Raw genomic sequence first — 16,826 nt, 5'->3', positions numbered from 1 at the left:
GCCACCATTATGCTTTTGTCTAGGTCTGCATAGACATAGCAGGAGATTCATAATCAAAGAGAATTGATTTAACTGCTAAGATAGACCAGTCGTGTTTAAAAGCTGTTTCTCCTCTCAGGGGAAGAAAAAATACAGTGATGGTCCCACTCTACATCATATTATGCTCTCTTTTAATAGTTCTTATTATAGCAAACCAAAAGGACTGTCTCTGTATGATTAGCCACCACTGGTATTTGGCTTATCAGGTCAGATCTTTGACCAAATGGACAATAAAATAAATCCAGACCCTGAGTTATCTTGCACTGTGCACTGTGAGAAGAGTCCTGATGGGTGGTCACAAAGTCAATTTTTTAGGAAAACACTTTTCTAAGTGAAAAAAATCTAATAACCACAATCATGGTGATAACAATACCTATTGATTACTGAACACTGTTCTGAGCATTTGATACATAGTACCTCATTTACTGCTCCCAACAATCCTATGAGATGATCCGTGCTTTCTAGATTAGGAAACAGGTGTTGGTGAAGTAACTTCTCCAGATCACAGTAAGGTTGGATCTCAGGCTTGTCTGACCATGCACTTAATCAAAGCCACGTACTGAATCACTGAGGAGCTCATTCTACCACGTGGTGGATGCTGTGTCAGACACTCAGGTTCCAAAATTAAATCAGAAGTGGAGCCTGCATTGAAGTGCTCCAAGTCCAAGTGGGGGAAGAAGGACTGTAGATCACCTTTACTTGACAGAATGATGAGCGTCAGGACAGTGGAACAGAAAAGGTGCTAAGCGAGTTTGAAGAAGGTCATCTCAATCAGACTGAGGGCCACAGAAGTCTTCCTGGAAGAAATGATCATTGAGCTGAATTTTGAAGGATGACCAGGTGCCAGCCAGAGGGAGATAGTGGAGAATGATGCATAGGCAGAGGGTCAGCCCCTTTGATGACGTGGATCATGAAGGAAACTGGATCAAGAACTGCACATAGGTCTGCATGGTTGGCATGAGGGCCATGTATATGGTGGGAAAATAAAAACAAATTATTATACAGATATTATAATTATAAATATTCTATATTATAATTATAAACTTAAAATAATTATATTTTAAGTTTCACATGTTGAACCCCAGTTTGGGTGCTTTGTAAACATTATGAACATTATCTTATGTAATCCCTCTAACAAATATCAGAGGCCAGAAATGAAGGCAAAGGCCAGATCATAAAGAGCCTATCTGCTTAGATCAGAAGTTTGGTCATTTTCCTGACAGCTATGGGTAGCCATGGAAAGATTTTAAATCATGGGAATGACTTGATGTGTTTTAGGAAGATCATTATTAGCATTTTGGAGACTGAATTGGAGTCGGGTAAGACCTGAAGTAGGGACACCAGTTAGGAAAGACAGTGTGTTTTCCAGGAGACAGTGGTGACGTGCTGTCGGAGACTGTAGGAATGGGGAGATGGTAGAGACCAAATGGGTGGATTTAAGGGAATTGGTGACTGAGAGGCTATGTGGGGCTGAGTTCCATCTTCATGGAACCTGAAGATTGTTAAGTGAAGGAATGCCCTGTGGTCCAAAAATATGGAATTAGGATTTTCACTGTTAGGGTCTACAAGGAAAACAACTTTAGTTTGATTTGTTTTTCTCTCAGCCGTTCCAAAGCTCCCCATCTCCAGTTCCAAAAAGCACCAAGAACAGAGAGAATCTGCTTTGCTGGGATCTTTCCTGGGAGATTTTAGATGATCCATCCACTGGAAGATCTACCTAGGGAGTCTAGCTCTTTTTAAATGTTTCCATTCCCTGATTTTTCCTAAGTGTACAAAGTATAGAAAAATGCCATTGTTAAGGAATAGTAAAAGTGTTTAAGTATTTTTATGCCCGACTTTCTGTTTAGAAACATTCTATTCAGAAAGTGACCAAAAAAGAGGTTCAATACAAAATGTATTAATCTCTTTCACGTTCAACTAAATTTGTATTTCTTTGCTCTTTAGGGAAAAAAATAATAAATGGCCTGAAACTGACCCAGGTGAAGCCCTGATTTGGATACGTTTATGAATATTCATTTAGCTTGCTTCTCATTACAGACAGTCATGCCTGGGGAATTTACTGCTAGTTTTACTGGATAATTCTGTCATTATAAAAATTAGATATTCCATCTAGTCATGATAAGAGAAAAATTACATCTTAAAAATAAGAAAGACATTTATTTTCTACTTAGCTTCCTCCTGAGTTTCTTCATTTTTATTAAAAAAAAAAAAAAATCTTATCCCCCTGATCTATTTCCAATACGAGAAGACCTGAAATTTTGGATTGCTAGAATATAGGAGAATCTCGAATTAGAGTCTCTTTAAATCTAATTATCAGATACGTGCCTTAACTTTTAAAACCCCACTTGTGGCTCATCTGGAAATACACGTACCAGGACTCATGAATGCCACTGATCAGGATGACTGAGGCACAGACCGGGAGCCACGTGGGCCCCTGGTCTGGTTCAGCGCCGCGGCACTCTCTTCCATTCAAAGTCTCAAATGTCTGCCCCTCTGCAAAGCCGTGAGGCCAATGTCTGTAGCTGCTAAGCATGAAATCCCCTGCTTCTGTTTGTTTCTTTTGTTGCCACGAGTTAATAGGGACAGAGACAGGAGACAGCCCAGAACAAAGCAGAAATAATGGAGTATTTCACCCCAAAAAGGAATGTGGATTGAGAAATACAAAGGGTAAGGCAAAGACAGACTTAGTGTCCTGAGGCAGTGTGATGTATTGGCCAGAAGCCTCAGCCCTGGGACAATCTGTGAGCTCAGAGCAGCCCACATGGCCGAAAGGTTTGACCCATCTTCTGTAAAAACAATTTATTGTTTTTCCCACTAGGGTCTTAAAGGGCCACAGGATTTTTCACCTCAAAAAGTGGATTGCTCTTGTAACCTGGGGAGGAGTCGTCTGCTGGGATCCGCCTGGTGATCAAGGGCCTCTTCACAGTACACTATTGCCCTGCTGATTATTTCTGTAGCTGAGGTGCCATTTGGAATTTATATTCTTTTCACTTCTTTGCAAGACCTACTAAATAATCCAAGACATCAGAGCATTTTTGAAATTCATTTTTCTTCTTGCAGATGGAAAGAAAGGATTAGCTAAAAGCTTGCATGTTCATATAGACCATCTCTTTGACATGGATTTCCACACAGCCCAGTTTATTTATGTATTTTCTCCCATACTCTTCCCTGACACATATTATTTTGTTTAGTATTTGCTTATTTATTTATTTACTTTATTGAGGTACAGTTTACATGCACACATTTTAAAGGGGAAAACTTGAGGACTGTTCCCTTAGAGGTTTTTTTCTCCCCTTATTTACCATGTTTAGAATCAGAAATCTGTGCAGCTAGCTTCTCTTCATAGACAAGCTTTGTCCTTTCCAGAGGACAAAAAAGGGTTAAATGGAAGAAGCAAACAGCGGGAAAGAGAAGCCAGCAGCCCTTCAGTATCCCCTTGTCTCCCAGCCCAGCCGGCCGCCCTCCTCCTTCCCTGCTCCCTAAGTCCGCCCCAAAGGAACCCAGTTCCTCTAAGTGTCCAGGGAGAAAGATGCAGGTTGTCTGCCCGGAATGAAAGGCCATGAGCCGGACAGTGCAGGGAAGGAAGCAGTACCGAGACTTGCATCTTCCCCTTCCTCTGCCAGGCATCTGTCCAGTTACACAGGCAGCCTTGTTAAAGCCCCCCTTCACTCCCTCGAGACAACACCCCACTTCCGAGGCTCTGAGCCCTGACTCCAGACGTGGCTGTACCAAGGCCAAGAGGACATGAGTAAGAGCTCTGGAGCCAAATAGCCCGGGTTGGAGCCCCAGCTCTGGCCCTTACTCTGTACCTTACAAACTCTGGCATATTTTCATATCTGTACATTGCCCTCTACGAAGAATGCCCCGAACGTCGCCTCTACGTGACACACTCTCAGGTGTCAGAGGCTTTTCATTCCCATCACTCAGAAAATTGCTCTGGAGCCAGACTGCCAGGGTTCAAATCCTGGTTCCACTTAACAAGTTTAACTTCTTTGGGCCTCAATTTCCCAGTCTTAAAATGGGAAGTGCGAAGTATCGATGCTTTTCTCATTGGGTTGTTCTTATAAGTGAATTAACACACACAAATCATTTATATCTTGTGCTTAATAGTACTGACCGTCTTGGGGTTTTGTTTTTGTGTTATTAGGACCCGATTCTTCCTCGTGTCTTTTCCAGAGCTTAAGCAGCTCTTACAAGCCCTATAAACATGTTTGGTTGTCTTTTCAAAAGACAGACCCATATTTGACTGTTATAGACTTGGAGAATATTTTAAATCTTGTAGTTTTGGATATTAATATGCTTCTTAATGTTTTATTCAGTGAACATGTTTAGTGTTAGAAAACATTCTAGAAATTGCCTTCCTTTCGTCCTTGTGAGAGTTGGTGAGGTTCGGAATATATAGGTGCCTATTTTTGGTTTTGAAACCAAACCACCTAAGAAATATATCCACTTCAAGTCATGGGTGACTTCTCTTGCTTTTAGGTACCAACTAACTGATTTTTTGTTAATCTGACAAGTATTTATTGAGCACAGTGCCAGGCCTCACCTGAGGACTCCAGGGAAAGACCTGGTCATCCGCCATAGGAAAACTCCGGTTTTTGTTTGGCAAGACCCGTATTTAAATGAGGAAGAGGTAGTATGGGGCTCGGGCAGTGACTGTATAGCTGCGGGAAGCCCCGACACTGACTGAAGAAAATTTTCCAGCAACTCTACAGAGCCTCAATCAAATTGAAATCATGCACAGAATAAGATCATGTATTCATGATGAAAAACAGAGCATCAATTGAAACAAATGCCACGTCCCCAAAGGCTAGGGATTTAGCGAGACGGAATGGTAGGAGATGCGGGCAATGCAGGGGCCAGTGCCAGAGGGGGAAGATTTCGAGCAGGACTCTGTCTAGAATGGTGAATTGTATGACAGCTTTGCTCCTCTGCTTTGGTGCCTGGCCATGCTTGGTAGCTGTAAAATTAAACTTTTTGAACCAACAGTCAGACCAAGGATGAATATGTCTTTGGGTCAGTGTGCATAATTCTGTCATCTGATAATTCTTACGGTCAGTAAAAAATACACGTGGCATAATACTCACTGCAGTGCTAGAAGTGCGTTAAAGGACCAAAGAGCGGAAGAAAGGAATAGTTCTCGCCGGGGGAATGGGAGACTTTCCGGAGGAGGTGCCATCTGAGCAGAACTTTGAATGGGAATGTGCCAGGTGGAAAAGAGAGGGGAGAGCCTTTCCCTCTGAGTGCACGGGACCCGGGTGGCACAGAAACACGAAGTGCTCGGACTGTTTGAGGGACTAGAGTGATCCGGAGGGTGGCTGGCATCATTAAGGCGGAGATGTAGAGGGAAGTGCGATATACACTCAGGTGCTTCCTTGGTGCTTTACAGCGTCAGTTTGTTGAGGAGTTTATTCACTGAGTCCTGCTGTGGGCAGTGCTCAACAGACCTACCGATGTCTGGCGCTGTCCCCAACAGAAATGGGGACATTTTAAGACAATCTTGCTGCCTTGGTGCTAGACCACCAGACTGAAATACTTGCAATTTAATCTTTTGCTTATTTTTTTTTCCTGATACATGTGATCATCCTCCTTGAAGCAAGTATTCCTAAGGTTTTGCTTGGGCTTTTTGGCTAATCCACCTTTCAGCTAAGGGTTATACAATTTGTCCAAAGTCTACGACACAGAGTTACTACTGGTGATTCCGGTCTTGGCCCTCTCTCAAGACATTGGCACACTGTTTCCTCACATACAGTGTTGGTAGAAGCTTGTGGAAGCATGCTGGGGGGTAACATCCTGCATCCTGACGTGATAAGAGAGAGACACTGGGTTCTTTTGGAAAGGAACAAGTTATAACGGACCCTATGTGAAAAGACCTGTGAACTAAAGCAATCGAGGCAACAGAGGCTGTGACCTTGGTTGTCTGACGCCATCCTCCCCTGCCCCCCACCCCCCATAGTTACCCTGTTCTCTATTGCCTGCTGCAAGTGAAGGTTAAGGGTTGTGTGTCTTTAGTGTCTTGGGTTGGACTGGGACGGGTTGGAGCATGTGGTGGCCGCTGAGGGCCGATGGAGGGGAAGTACCACAGTCTGAGCTGCATGGTGGGCTGCCAGGCCCTCGCCCAAGAAAGCTAACAATCACCTAAGATACCTTAGGAAGATGAGCAATTATTTACCTGTGTGGTACGCTTCTCATAGCATGATGCACTGAACTGATGCCTCATAATGTCCTCCTAAAGAAAGGAAGTGGCCGATAGTGTTAAAACGTTACTGGTTAATCACGGGGAGACCGAAGCCGCCGAGGTCTACGGGCCTGCACGGAGTCATACAATGCCTCAGTGTCTGGCCTGGGAATGAAGCCTGAGTTTGCCGCTTGCTGTCAGGACGGCCGACGGCATTGTGTTTAGCATTGTACACCAGTGAAAGGGGCTTACCCTTAACAATGCACGAGCTGCTGTAGGAGACAGACACAATGAACTTTGGTACAGTATAGTCTAGAGGCCAAAATGAGTAATTTTAAGTAAATTGACTATGAGATCCAAAGCTTCATTAAGTTTTAAAACGAAAACCAAGTGAAAACTCTGTACAGTTTTTAGGAACTGACTCCAAAAACATGAACATTCTTCCCCCATTTGAAGTAGCATAGTTTTAAGAGTCTTATTTTGTGGCTCGAATCTGACATTACCCCTGTTAACCATAGGATTTATTTATTTCAAATAAATACTTCAAGAGTCTGTGACTTATTTCAAAGATGCTGCCTTAGAATAATTGTCAGTCTAACCTTTATGCTTTTTATGTTCCAAAATGTCTCATTCTTAAAGACTGTGGTTTGCAGGGGGGGGAAGGGGGGCTTTTGTTTTATTCAGATTTGGTTTAGTTTGGGTTCTTTCAGAACAGTTGAAATATAGAGCCTGAAATTCAGGAAAGAGAGTGGGGGAGAGGGGAGATGTCATGTTAGGTGCCTTTACCATCTGCATGATTGGAACTCTGGGGTAGAGATGGCGTCACTGGGGAGAACAGAGGGAGAGGAGATAAAAGACGAGAGTGGAGTAGAACGTCACTGCTAAATTGCCTTTTATGTCAGACATGTCGTGGGTGACCTAGAATAAATGAGCAGGTGATGTAGATATTATTGGGCTTGGCTGCAAAGTTTTTACACTCTGGAGTTTAAAAAAAACATGAAAATGAAATTCTGGAACTTTTGGCCAAAATATGTTGAGTAATATTGCCATATGACTGATTGAAACTGGGCAATATATAGCAATCAGTCACCTGCAATTTCATCTTGTATTTAAGATTGATGATAGTTTGGGCCGGGGTAGTTGAACGGGTCTCTTTCCAGGAGCTAGCCCAAGGGAGTTCTGGCAGAGGAGCTGAGCGTGGGTGGCGGCGTCCAGAGCAGGAAAAGGGTCTCTCCCCTCTTCCCCCAACAAAGATCACAGCAGCCCAGTAAGAGAAACCGCTGTGTGACTGGTGCTGTTGTCTGTCATGGTTGAACCTGGCAGAGCTCTTCTTAGTGAATAGCTGCTAGCCAGTCTTTGAGGGAATACGTACATACATACATCTGTCTCTCAGGAAAACTCTAATCATGAGTCCAGGAGACTTGTTTCTTTTATGGGTAAGAAAAAGTTTGCAAAGAGTCAGACGTTATCAGCCAGCCTTCATATGAATCTGGGATGAGATGTATTGGCATCTAGAATGCTTTTTATTGTCATAGTCATTAATCTTGTAGGAGAGGCAAAATGGAGCTCAAGTAAGGCCAGAGAAGAGTCACTAATATGATGGAGGAGTGGGAGGGGTTGCTATATGAAGGCAGACTGAAATAATTAGGACTCCTCAGGCTCTAAACAACGGAGAAGAAATATGATTAGAGTTTAATAAATCCATGAAGAATATGGATTAGATAATCATAGAATTTACCAGAAGTAGGCAGAGCCCCTTAAAAGCCGAGGAAAAGTGAATTTAGGACAAAAAGAAGGTCTTTCATACCAAGAAAGTAGGTCGTGCACATCAAAACCACTCTTTTGGGAACTGGGCTAAAACTTCTGGCATTGCAGAGAAGTGAAAAAGTCAAGCGTTTCTCTTATTTTAACACTATTTTCTTGAAGCATGGGGGACCCAGAGAGAGCATAGATCAAGCTTCCTACTAGCCTTTACATTTTCTTTTCTCTTTTCTTAGGCGAAATTTAAATATCATTCATTCGTCATTCAACAGTTATTCACTGAGGGTGGCTTCTATGCCGTGTTCTCTGCTAAGCACTGTGGATACTAGGATGAAGATGGACAGATATGGTTCCCACAGTCTGGTGATGAATGAGAAACTGTAATAGTCTGTGTGCTGAATTCACAAAAGTGCTGTGAGAGCTTGACATGAATTGCTAATGTACTCTTAGCATCAGAGCAGGCGGCCCTCAGGAAGGGGTGCTCTAACTGGGACCCGAAAGCCAATGAAGCATTCGCTATGCCAAGAGGTGGGGGGAAGAGGGAGCAGCATATGTTGAATGCCTTGAGGTGCCAGGGGGTCAGCGTGGCTGGAGGTGGGAGGGTGAGAGGGAGAGTAAGAGGAGAATCATGGAGGTGAGGCTGGAGGGGTGGGTGGAAGAGATCATGGAAGGCCTTGTAGACCACGATGATCATAACGGAGGTCGTGTGGAGAATAGAGGGGGCAACGGTGAATGTACTGGGACCCATTGGAGTATGTTGATGTTGTCCAGGCAGCGGTGGCCTGGGCTGGAGAGAGGCAGACAGATTCTAGACCTGTTTCAGAGGTCGTATGGACTGGACTTGTCAATTGACTAACGTGGATATGAGAAGTGAGGGTGAGAAATAATCAAGCTTGATTTATGAGAGTGTGACAGCCAGTTAGGCCTCACATTTCATCTGAGTAAGAAGAATTAGCACAGACATTTTATAGGTCTCTTCTCTCATGATCTCCAAAGGACCCAGAAGTCAATAGGTCTGCCTCCCTCTTACCTCTCTGTCTCCCTCTTCCCTCTCTGTCTCCCTCTTCCTCTGTTGAATCTTTCAGGTCCTAAATGCTTCAGACTCTACAAGCTGGCACATAGATGGCCCCTAATAAGTGGATGTCAAATAAATAGAAAGACCAAAAACTGCACGAATGGCTTCCAGCCTCCCAAATCTGCTTGTCTTTAACCCTTGCAGAGCAAACAGCAGTTCATAGTACCCTGAGGTCAGTTGACCTGAAGCAAGATTTAGCAAGGGTCAAGATGGCAGTGATATCCACAGGAATTCTATTTAATGATTTTTAAAAGCATTTTATTTTGAAATAATGTCAAAGCACTGTAAGACTAGTACACGGGACTTTCCTGTAGACTCTACTCAGGTTCCCCAGTCATTAACATTTTACCATGATTGCTTTATCACATTCCTCGCCATCTAGGCGTAGAGATGGTGATGGAGATAGAGATTTAGAAATGTTCTTAGCCAGTTAATTGCAGGTGTCAGGACTCTTCATCTCTAAGTACTTTAGTATGTGTTTTCTCAGGACAATGATATTCCTTATGTAACCACAGTCTGCTGATTAAATTCAGAAAATTTAACCTTAAGTGATACTGTCATTGCAGGCTCTAATATTCAGTCTCTATTCAGCTGTCACCTGTTGTCCCAACAATGTCGTTTATGGTGTTTTTTCCCCCGCCCAATCCAGGATCCAATCCAGGAGGCATGGCATTCGTTATGTCTCTTTAGTCTTCTTTAACCTGGAACAGGTCCTCAGTCTTTCTTTGACATTTTAGAGAAGAGCAGGCTGGTTGTGCTGCAGAATGTTCCTCACAGTGGTGTCGTCTGATTTCCTCGTGCTTGGATGCAGGTGGTGCATTTTTGGCAGCAAAGCTGCACAGTGACGTGGCACCCCTCGCAGTGACCCCGTCTCAGCAGGAGGGGAGCCGGCAAGTCCGAGTGGTTCTCATTCCTAGGATGTTAACTTTGATTGCTTAGTCAAGGCGATGTCCTCCTGGTCTCTCACTCTAAAGGTCCCTTTCCTCCTTAGAGTCAGTAGGTTATTTAATTTCCTCTCAGTACATAGTCATTTGAAATGTGCCTAAGCTTTGTGCCTACAGTCATGCTTAAAAGAGCCGCGTTTCCCCTCTCTCGGCAGTGTTTTAGAGCACTCTGCTGCAAGGGACCACCACCTGCACGCCCAGAGTATGACCTGGTCTGCATAGGCCTCACGGGCTCTGGCAAGACCAGCCTGCTGTCCAAGCTCTGCAGTGAAAGCCCCGACAGCGTCGTGTCGACCACAGGTGGGTACAGCGCCGGGTCCTCGCCCGTTTCTTCCTCACCCCCGAGATGCTCTCGTTTCCTATGCTGTTGGTGGGGTCCCCTCATTTCACTGAAATGCTTCAGTCAGTTTATTATTTATTTTTAGATACTCTATTTTTCAAACTATATTTAAGGGGGGCTTTAATAGCATCAAATTGCTGCACGCTTCATCCCCCTAGTTTTGGTCATTTCAGCGCCACTGAATAAATCAAGCCAGGAGGATGTTGATAGAAACTAACCTTGCAACCTGGAATTCTAGTACTGTGACCGATGGGTTCATCTCAGGCCCACTGAGCGTCCTGCTCCCTTGAAGTGTCACTCTAGCCTACTCGTGTTGGTCACACGCTCCCTACACGGTACAAGTGAGCGTCTGAATCTTCTTCCCTGGAAGGTGGTGGGCACAGGGACCGTTGATCAGGTTTACCATGTCGTTCCCTGAGGTGGCCAAGAAAAGTCAGTCTAGGCAGTGGTTCTCAGTCAGGGCAGATTTTGCTCTCCAGGGGACATTTGGCAACGTCTGGAGGCATTTTGGTTCTTACAGCTTGGGGAGGGTGCTACTGACTTCTTTTGAGTAGAGGCCAGGGATGCTGGTAAACATCCTACACTGCACAGGACGGGCCCCCTCCATAAGGAATCATCTGGCCCAGAGTATCAGTGTGCCACCAAGAACTTTTCTCACTCCCCAGAAGTGTCCTCTTTTTCCTCTGAAAATGAAGCAGGAAAGATAAGTGTTAACTAGAGAAAATTATGGGAGGTGAGAACCAGAGCTGCTGTGGGAGAACTGACAGGGAAGGAGTGGGCTGAGACATTGTCGGGGAAACTTAAAAAGATTGTTCATTCAGACAGCTTTCTTTTTTGAACACCTACCATGTGCTAGGTCCAGTGTTAGAAGCTGGGGATAAGCAGTGATCCCAGCACTCCAGGAGACTCAGGCTATGGGCCACACAGACATTAAGCTTGTGTCCAGAAATACACAAAGGAGGAGGAGCAATCAGAAGAAAGAAGATTTGGGGACAGAGGGGAAGCTTGTGTGAAGGCAGAGGGGCCTGAAACAGGTTGCTACCTCCTGGGAACCACATTTCCGAGTGGCTGCGACACATGGTTAGTAGAATGCCAGGAGTTGAGTCACAGGAGATAGCCAGTGGCCAAATCTTGGCAAAACCTTTTATACCACACTTAGGAATTTGAGCTTTGTAGATAGCACAGAGACATCTGCACGTATTTGAAGCAAAGAGAAACTATGTGATAAAATATCCGTTTGAGAAAGATCACGCTAGCCATGATGCTGAGGCTGAACTGTGGAAAGCTCCATTAGCCATTAACTAAGACAGTGATGGGAGGGAGCGGGGTAGGGGGAGAGAGGGAGAATAGAGGGAGAGGGAGGAGGGAGGGAGGGGGAGAAGGGAGGGAATAGATAGGATACTTATTGGAGGGCTGGTATTGACAGAGCTTGCTGGCCAGTTGGGTTTGGAGGATGAGGGAGAGAGAGAGAAGCCAAGGGTGACTCGGGTCCTGGCTTAGGTGAAGGGTATATGATGGAACCATTGACTAGGATTTCCTGTAAGTAGGAATAATATTGATGACCAAGAGCCTTACCTTATTTCAGGCCGGGTTTTGCCACCAAATAAGTTAGGGGAAGAGTGCAGGCTTTGAAAGCTTTTCAGAGTTTAGAATTGTAGATAAGAAACTGCGGACCTGTGAAGAAACAGAGACATAGCTTGATTAAAGGATGAGGAAAAGCGTGAGGGGTTCACGATGACTGGTGAGGCCACAGGGAGGATGAACAGAGCTCAGGTGTGGCCTGTTGCAGGAAGCCATTCCTAACTACCTTCCTTTCCCCTACATGGAACTGAGAACTCCCTGCTCTCCCACTGTGAAGTGTCTATCTCTCTACCATTTAGTGCCTGCAACACCGCTGTTGACACATTTGTCTCCCCAGCCTAAGGGGCAGATAGAGCATCTTATTTAGCTTGTGCATCCAGATCCTGGCACACGGTTTGGGCATAGCTAAGATGCTTGTTGAGTGAATAAGCCTGCAACAGTAAATTGAATCCATATGTTTTTACATAAAATATCGTACCTCTCTGAACCTCATAACTGCTTTTTATGGCAGGTAAGATTCTTTTTCCATATTCTGTCTTTAAATCATCTGAGGCTCAAAGGTATGGTGATACGGCTGTTTTCACACAGCTAATGACAGAGGTAGGATGCCGGTGCAGGTCTTCAAATGAAGATGGTTAGTGGTACCCAAGCCTTAGAATTTCTGATGAGAGTATTATTTGCTGGTTGTCTGTAAAACTGTGGACGTCTTCTGAGGAATGTGTTATGTAGTATGCAAACTTTATTAACGTAACAATTCTTTTAAAGCAAAATAACTTCCCTCAAAATATGTATGAGTAATACAAGTATACTGTTCTTCACTTATCAGAGGTATAAATGAGAAGCACTATTACTAGAAGCACAGTTTTGAATTACAATGTACAAAATTATCTGTAAATAATTTTATAATTTATTATTTGTAAATTGCAATACAATATGTTCTATATTTGCTTTTATTCAATTTTTTAATAATATGTTTTCCTCTTACTGGAACCATTTGTAATATTGTGTGCTAATTGATTTTCTGATGAATTAGTAAGTTGGCTGACATTTTGGATATCAAGCTTCTATGAGTTGTCATTGTCCTGAACCAGGCACAGTGCCTTTTTGGAGACCTGTTTGGAGGTCTCAGCTATCAAGAAGTTTACACCTGGGGTAGGATTACAATGATAAACAGTTTAAATTTATTGAATGTTTAATATATGCCAGGAGCTAAGACAGAATAAGTGCTATACTTGATGGTATAAATATGAAAGTTAAAAGAGTGATCGTTTGTAATCTGTGGGATCAAAGAAGGCCTCATTCAAATAGGGCCTCATATGATGGGGAGAATCTAAGGAACAGGGTGAGGAGAGTAAGGATAGAAAGCATAGGGTGTATTTGGAGAACAGTTCGTGATCTTACTGGGTTGAGGCCCAAGATGTGGAGGTATAGCATGAGTTGTGACCCAAAGCTAGAGACTAGAGAAGCTATTGAGAGAGACCTGTAACATGGAGAGGTGATCCATCGGGGCTGTGGGGAATGGAGAGTTAGAGGCAGATGTCATTAATCCTATAAAAGTGTCAAAGATATTGGGAAATAGAGAGGAAAGGAAAAGAACCAAATATGACTTCTAGCTGGTGACTGAGTGAATTATAAAAAGTGGGAAGAAGGTGACAGACAGTTTTAAGATACAAGATAATGAGCTTAGTTTTGGACATGCTAATTTTGAGGTGTTGGCAGGACTTTCAACAGTGATCCAAATGCCAAAAGACAGGCTGACTAAAGAGAGTTTATAGCAAGAGATCTAGATTTGAGATACAACTGAATTGTTGATTTACATGAGATTGTTGAGGGATGATGGGCAGAGAGGGAGGAGAAGAGTGCTAAGCACCAACTATATTTCATTCATTCTTTCTGCATTTATTGAATGCTGGTTACGTGATTGCCACTGATTTAGGCACTGAGGGTGCGTCAGTGAACAAAATAGACAAATATCCTTGCCCTTTGGAGTTTACATTCTAGCATCTGCATTAAACAGGGAATCTAAACCAAGCAGTTCTATATAGTATCATATAAGTCAAATGTGAACAATAGATCAAAGGAACCAGAATTAAATAATATAAACAGAAGTCTAAAACCTGAGAGGAGGCCATGGATGTGGTGACCCTTAATGACCAATGGTAGACCAGTTTCAGCAGAGCGTTGAGGTAGAAACTAACATGAACCATGAGAGGGTGGTGAGCATGCAGAGGGAATGAGGCACAGACTGTCCGTTTTACTCCTTGGGCCCCTGGCTAAGATTGCACATAGATTACTCTTTTAAGAAGGTAGACAGAAACACAGAAAGCAGTGGTAAAGGAGTTTATTTTTGCAAGGAAAGGTGCCATGTGAGCATGCTAGTGGGCAGAGGTGTAAGGGTGGTGATCAGGAAGAAGGAGACACCAAAGATGTTCAATAGAGGACAGGGAGTGCAAGAATGAGTGAAGACTTCTGATTCTGGTCAAGACAGAGTAACTAGAACTGGCTTACCCTCCCACCTGAAATAACCAAAAGGGGGGAACAAAAAACAGAGAAGATATATAACACAGTTTTTAAGAAAGTAAATATCAAGCAACAAGGGTTAGTCATCCCTGAGAGATGAGAAACAAATGAGATGAGCCCCACAGTTGCCCCAGCCTACTGCCTCAAGACTGTTCCCAGGCCGTGGCACAGCTCCAGTGGGAAATGAGGTGGAGCTCAGTGGACTCCCTGCATTGAGGGGATTGAGCTGAGAGCTGGAGAGACTAGGGCAGCTAGAGTTCCTAGGACACAGTACTGGAGAGGAGAGAGTTGTACAGAGAGAGAACCCTAGAGATCTGTAGAGGGTCTCCTTTGAGTATGTGTCGTAGTATTCATTGCATGCACATGAGGAAACTACTCAAGGCTAGCAAAAGAACCATCTGAAAGGGCTAGAGGGAACAGTGCCTGGTGTTCACACAGGACTGAGAGTTATGCCTGTTACCACAAGCCAGATTGGAAAAGTCACAATTCACGAGGTAGTGGGTCGAGTACTAAGGAAGGTTTTGCCTTAGGAATCAGCTCTAAGCTGAGCACTGCCCTAGACCCATGTAGCAAATCATATTAATAAGACAAAAGGCTCAGACAGTTTCCTAGAAACTTTAATACACCCCAGAACAAAGCTGTGTAAGATTTACAGAAAACAAAATTATCCAGCACTTAACAAGGTAAAATTCACAATGCCTGACATTTAATCAAAAATTACCAGGCATGCAGAGAGGCAGGAAGACATGATTCATAATGAGAAGAATAATCTGTGAATTGAAACTGACTCATAACTGTCACAAAGATTAGAATTAACAAAGAAGGACATTAAAACTGTTATTATAAAAGTGTAGACATGCAAAATTTCTAAAAAAACCATATAAAAATTTTAGTGGTGAACACTACAATATATGAGGTGAAATATATACCAGATAGGATTAATGACAGATTAGACATTGCAGAAAAAAGATTAATGACCTTGAAGGGCATTAACATTTGGGACTACTCACAGTAGAGAGAGAGGAGAAAATGGAAAATGCAAAGAGCAATAGTGACCTGTGGGACAACTCCAAGTCACCTAACATATGGCAACACCTAACATTTGAATCTGTCAAGGTGAGGGGGTGGAGAAAGGGACAGAAAAAAAATATTTGAAGAAATGATGGCTGAAATGTTTTCAAACTTGAAGATAAACAACAAATCCAAGAAGCTTATTGAACCCCAAGCACAAGAGATATGAACAAAACTACACCAAGTCACATCCTAATAAAATGACTAAAGCCAGTGATAAGAGTGTGATGGTTAATTTTATGTGTCAACTTGGCTGGGCCACAGTGCTCAGATACGTAGTCAAACATTGTTTTGGATGTTTCTGTGAGTGCGTTTTTATATGAGATTAAGATATAAATCAGCAGCCTTTGAGTAAATTTCTTTATATAATGTGGTTGGGCCTCATCTAACCAGTTGAAGGCTTGAATAGAATGAAAGACTGACTTCCCCAGAGCAAGAAGGAAATCTGCACTGGGTGGCCTTGGGACTTGAACTGCAGCATCGGCTCTTTCCTGGTCTCCAGTCTACTGACCCACCCTGCAAATTTTGGACTTGCCAGCCTCCATAGTATTATGAATCAATTCCTTGAAACATTTTTCTATGTATACACACACATCCTATTGGTTCTGTTTCTCTGGAGAATGCCGAGTAATACAAAAAGGAAATCTTAAAAACAGAGAAAAGATGTTACACAGAAACAAAGATAAGAGTGACATCAGATTTCTCACTGCAAACAATGCAAGGGAGAAGGCAGTGGAGCGCACCTTTAAAGTACTGAAGGGAAAAATAATTATCAGCCTATATCCAACAGAAGTATCTTTCAAAAAGAAACTCAAAATAAAGCCTTTTTCAGACATTAAAAAAGTGAAAGAATTTATTGCTAGCAGACCAAAGTTATAAGAAAATGCTAAAGGAAGTTTTTCAGGCAGGAGAAAAATGATTCCAGATGGAAATCTGGATCTATACAAAGCAAAGTAACAGAATGGTGACTACATGGATAATTATATAAGATTTAGTTCTTATTTAAATCTCTTTATAATTGTTTAAATAAAAACAGTATACTGTGGGATTTATAACATGTAAAAGTAAAATGCATGAGAACAATAGAATAAAAGTCATAGGGGGAAAAGGGAAGTATACTATTGTTAGGTTCTTATATGTGAAGTAGTTTAATAACACTTGAAGGTAGACTATAAGCTAAAGATACACTATAAACCCTAAAGCAGCCACTAAAATAACAAAACAAAGTGTGAGAGCCAATAAGGCAGCAAATGAGATAAGATGGAACTATAAAAAATAATTAATCAAAAAGAAGTCAGGAAAAAAGGGAACAAGAAT

The 16,826-nt window shown here is 42.8% G+C and overlaps 1 protein-coding gene across 2 annotated transcripts in view; it reads left to right on the top strand.

Annotated features, from left to right (window-relative positions):
- ARL15 (ADP ribosylation factor like GTPase 15) overlaps positions 1 to 16,826 on the top strand; it is a 419,067-nt gene that overhangs the window by 131,887 nt on the left and 270,354 nt on the right. For both annotated transcript variants that reach the window (XM_036848566.1, XM_036848565.1), the window contains one exon: positions 10,153 to 10,297. In XM_036848566.1, the coding sequence (XP_036704461.1) occupies positions 10,153 to 10,297 (145 nt within the window). The remainder of the gene's footprint in view (positions 1 to 10,152; positions 10,298 to 16,826) is intronic.

This window comes from Balaenoptera musculus, chromosome 3 (genome assembly GCF_009873245.2).
Source record: "Balaenoptera musculus isolate JJ_BM4_2016_0621 chromosome 3, mBalMus1.pri.v3, whole genome shotgun sequence".
In the NCBI taxonomy this organism is placed as follows: Eukaryota; Metazoa; Chordata; class Mammalia; order Artiodactyla; family Balaenopteridae; genus Balaenoptera; species Balaenoptera musculus.
Note: the sequence above shows the minus strand (reverse complement) of the source record. Positions and strands in the feature narration are given on the sequence as shown.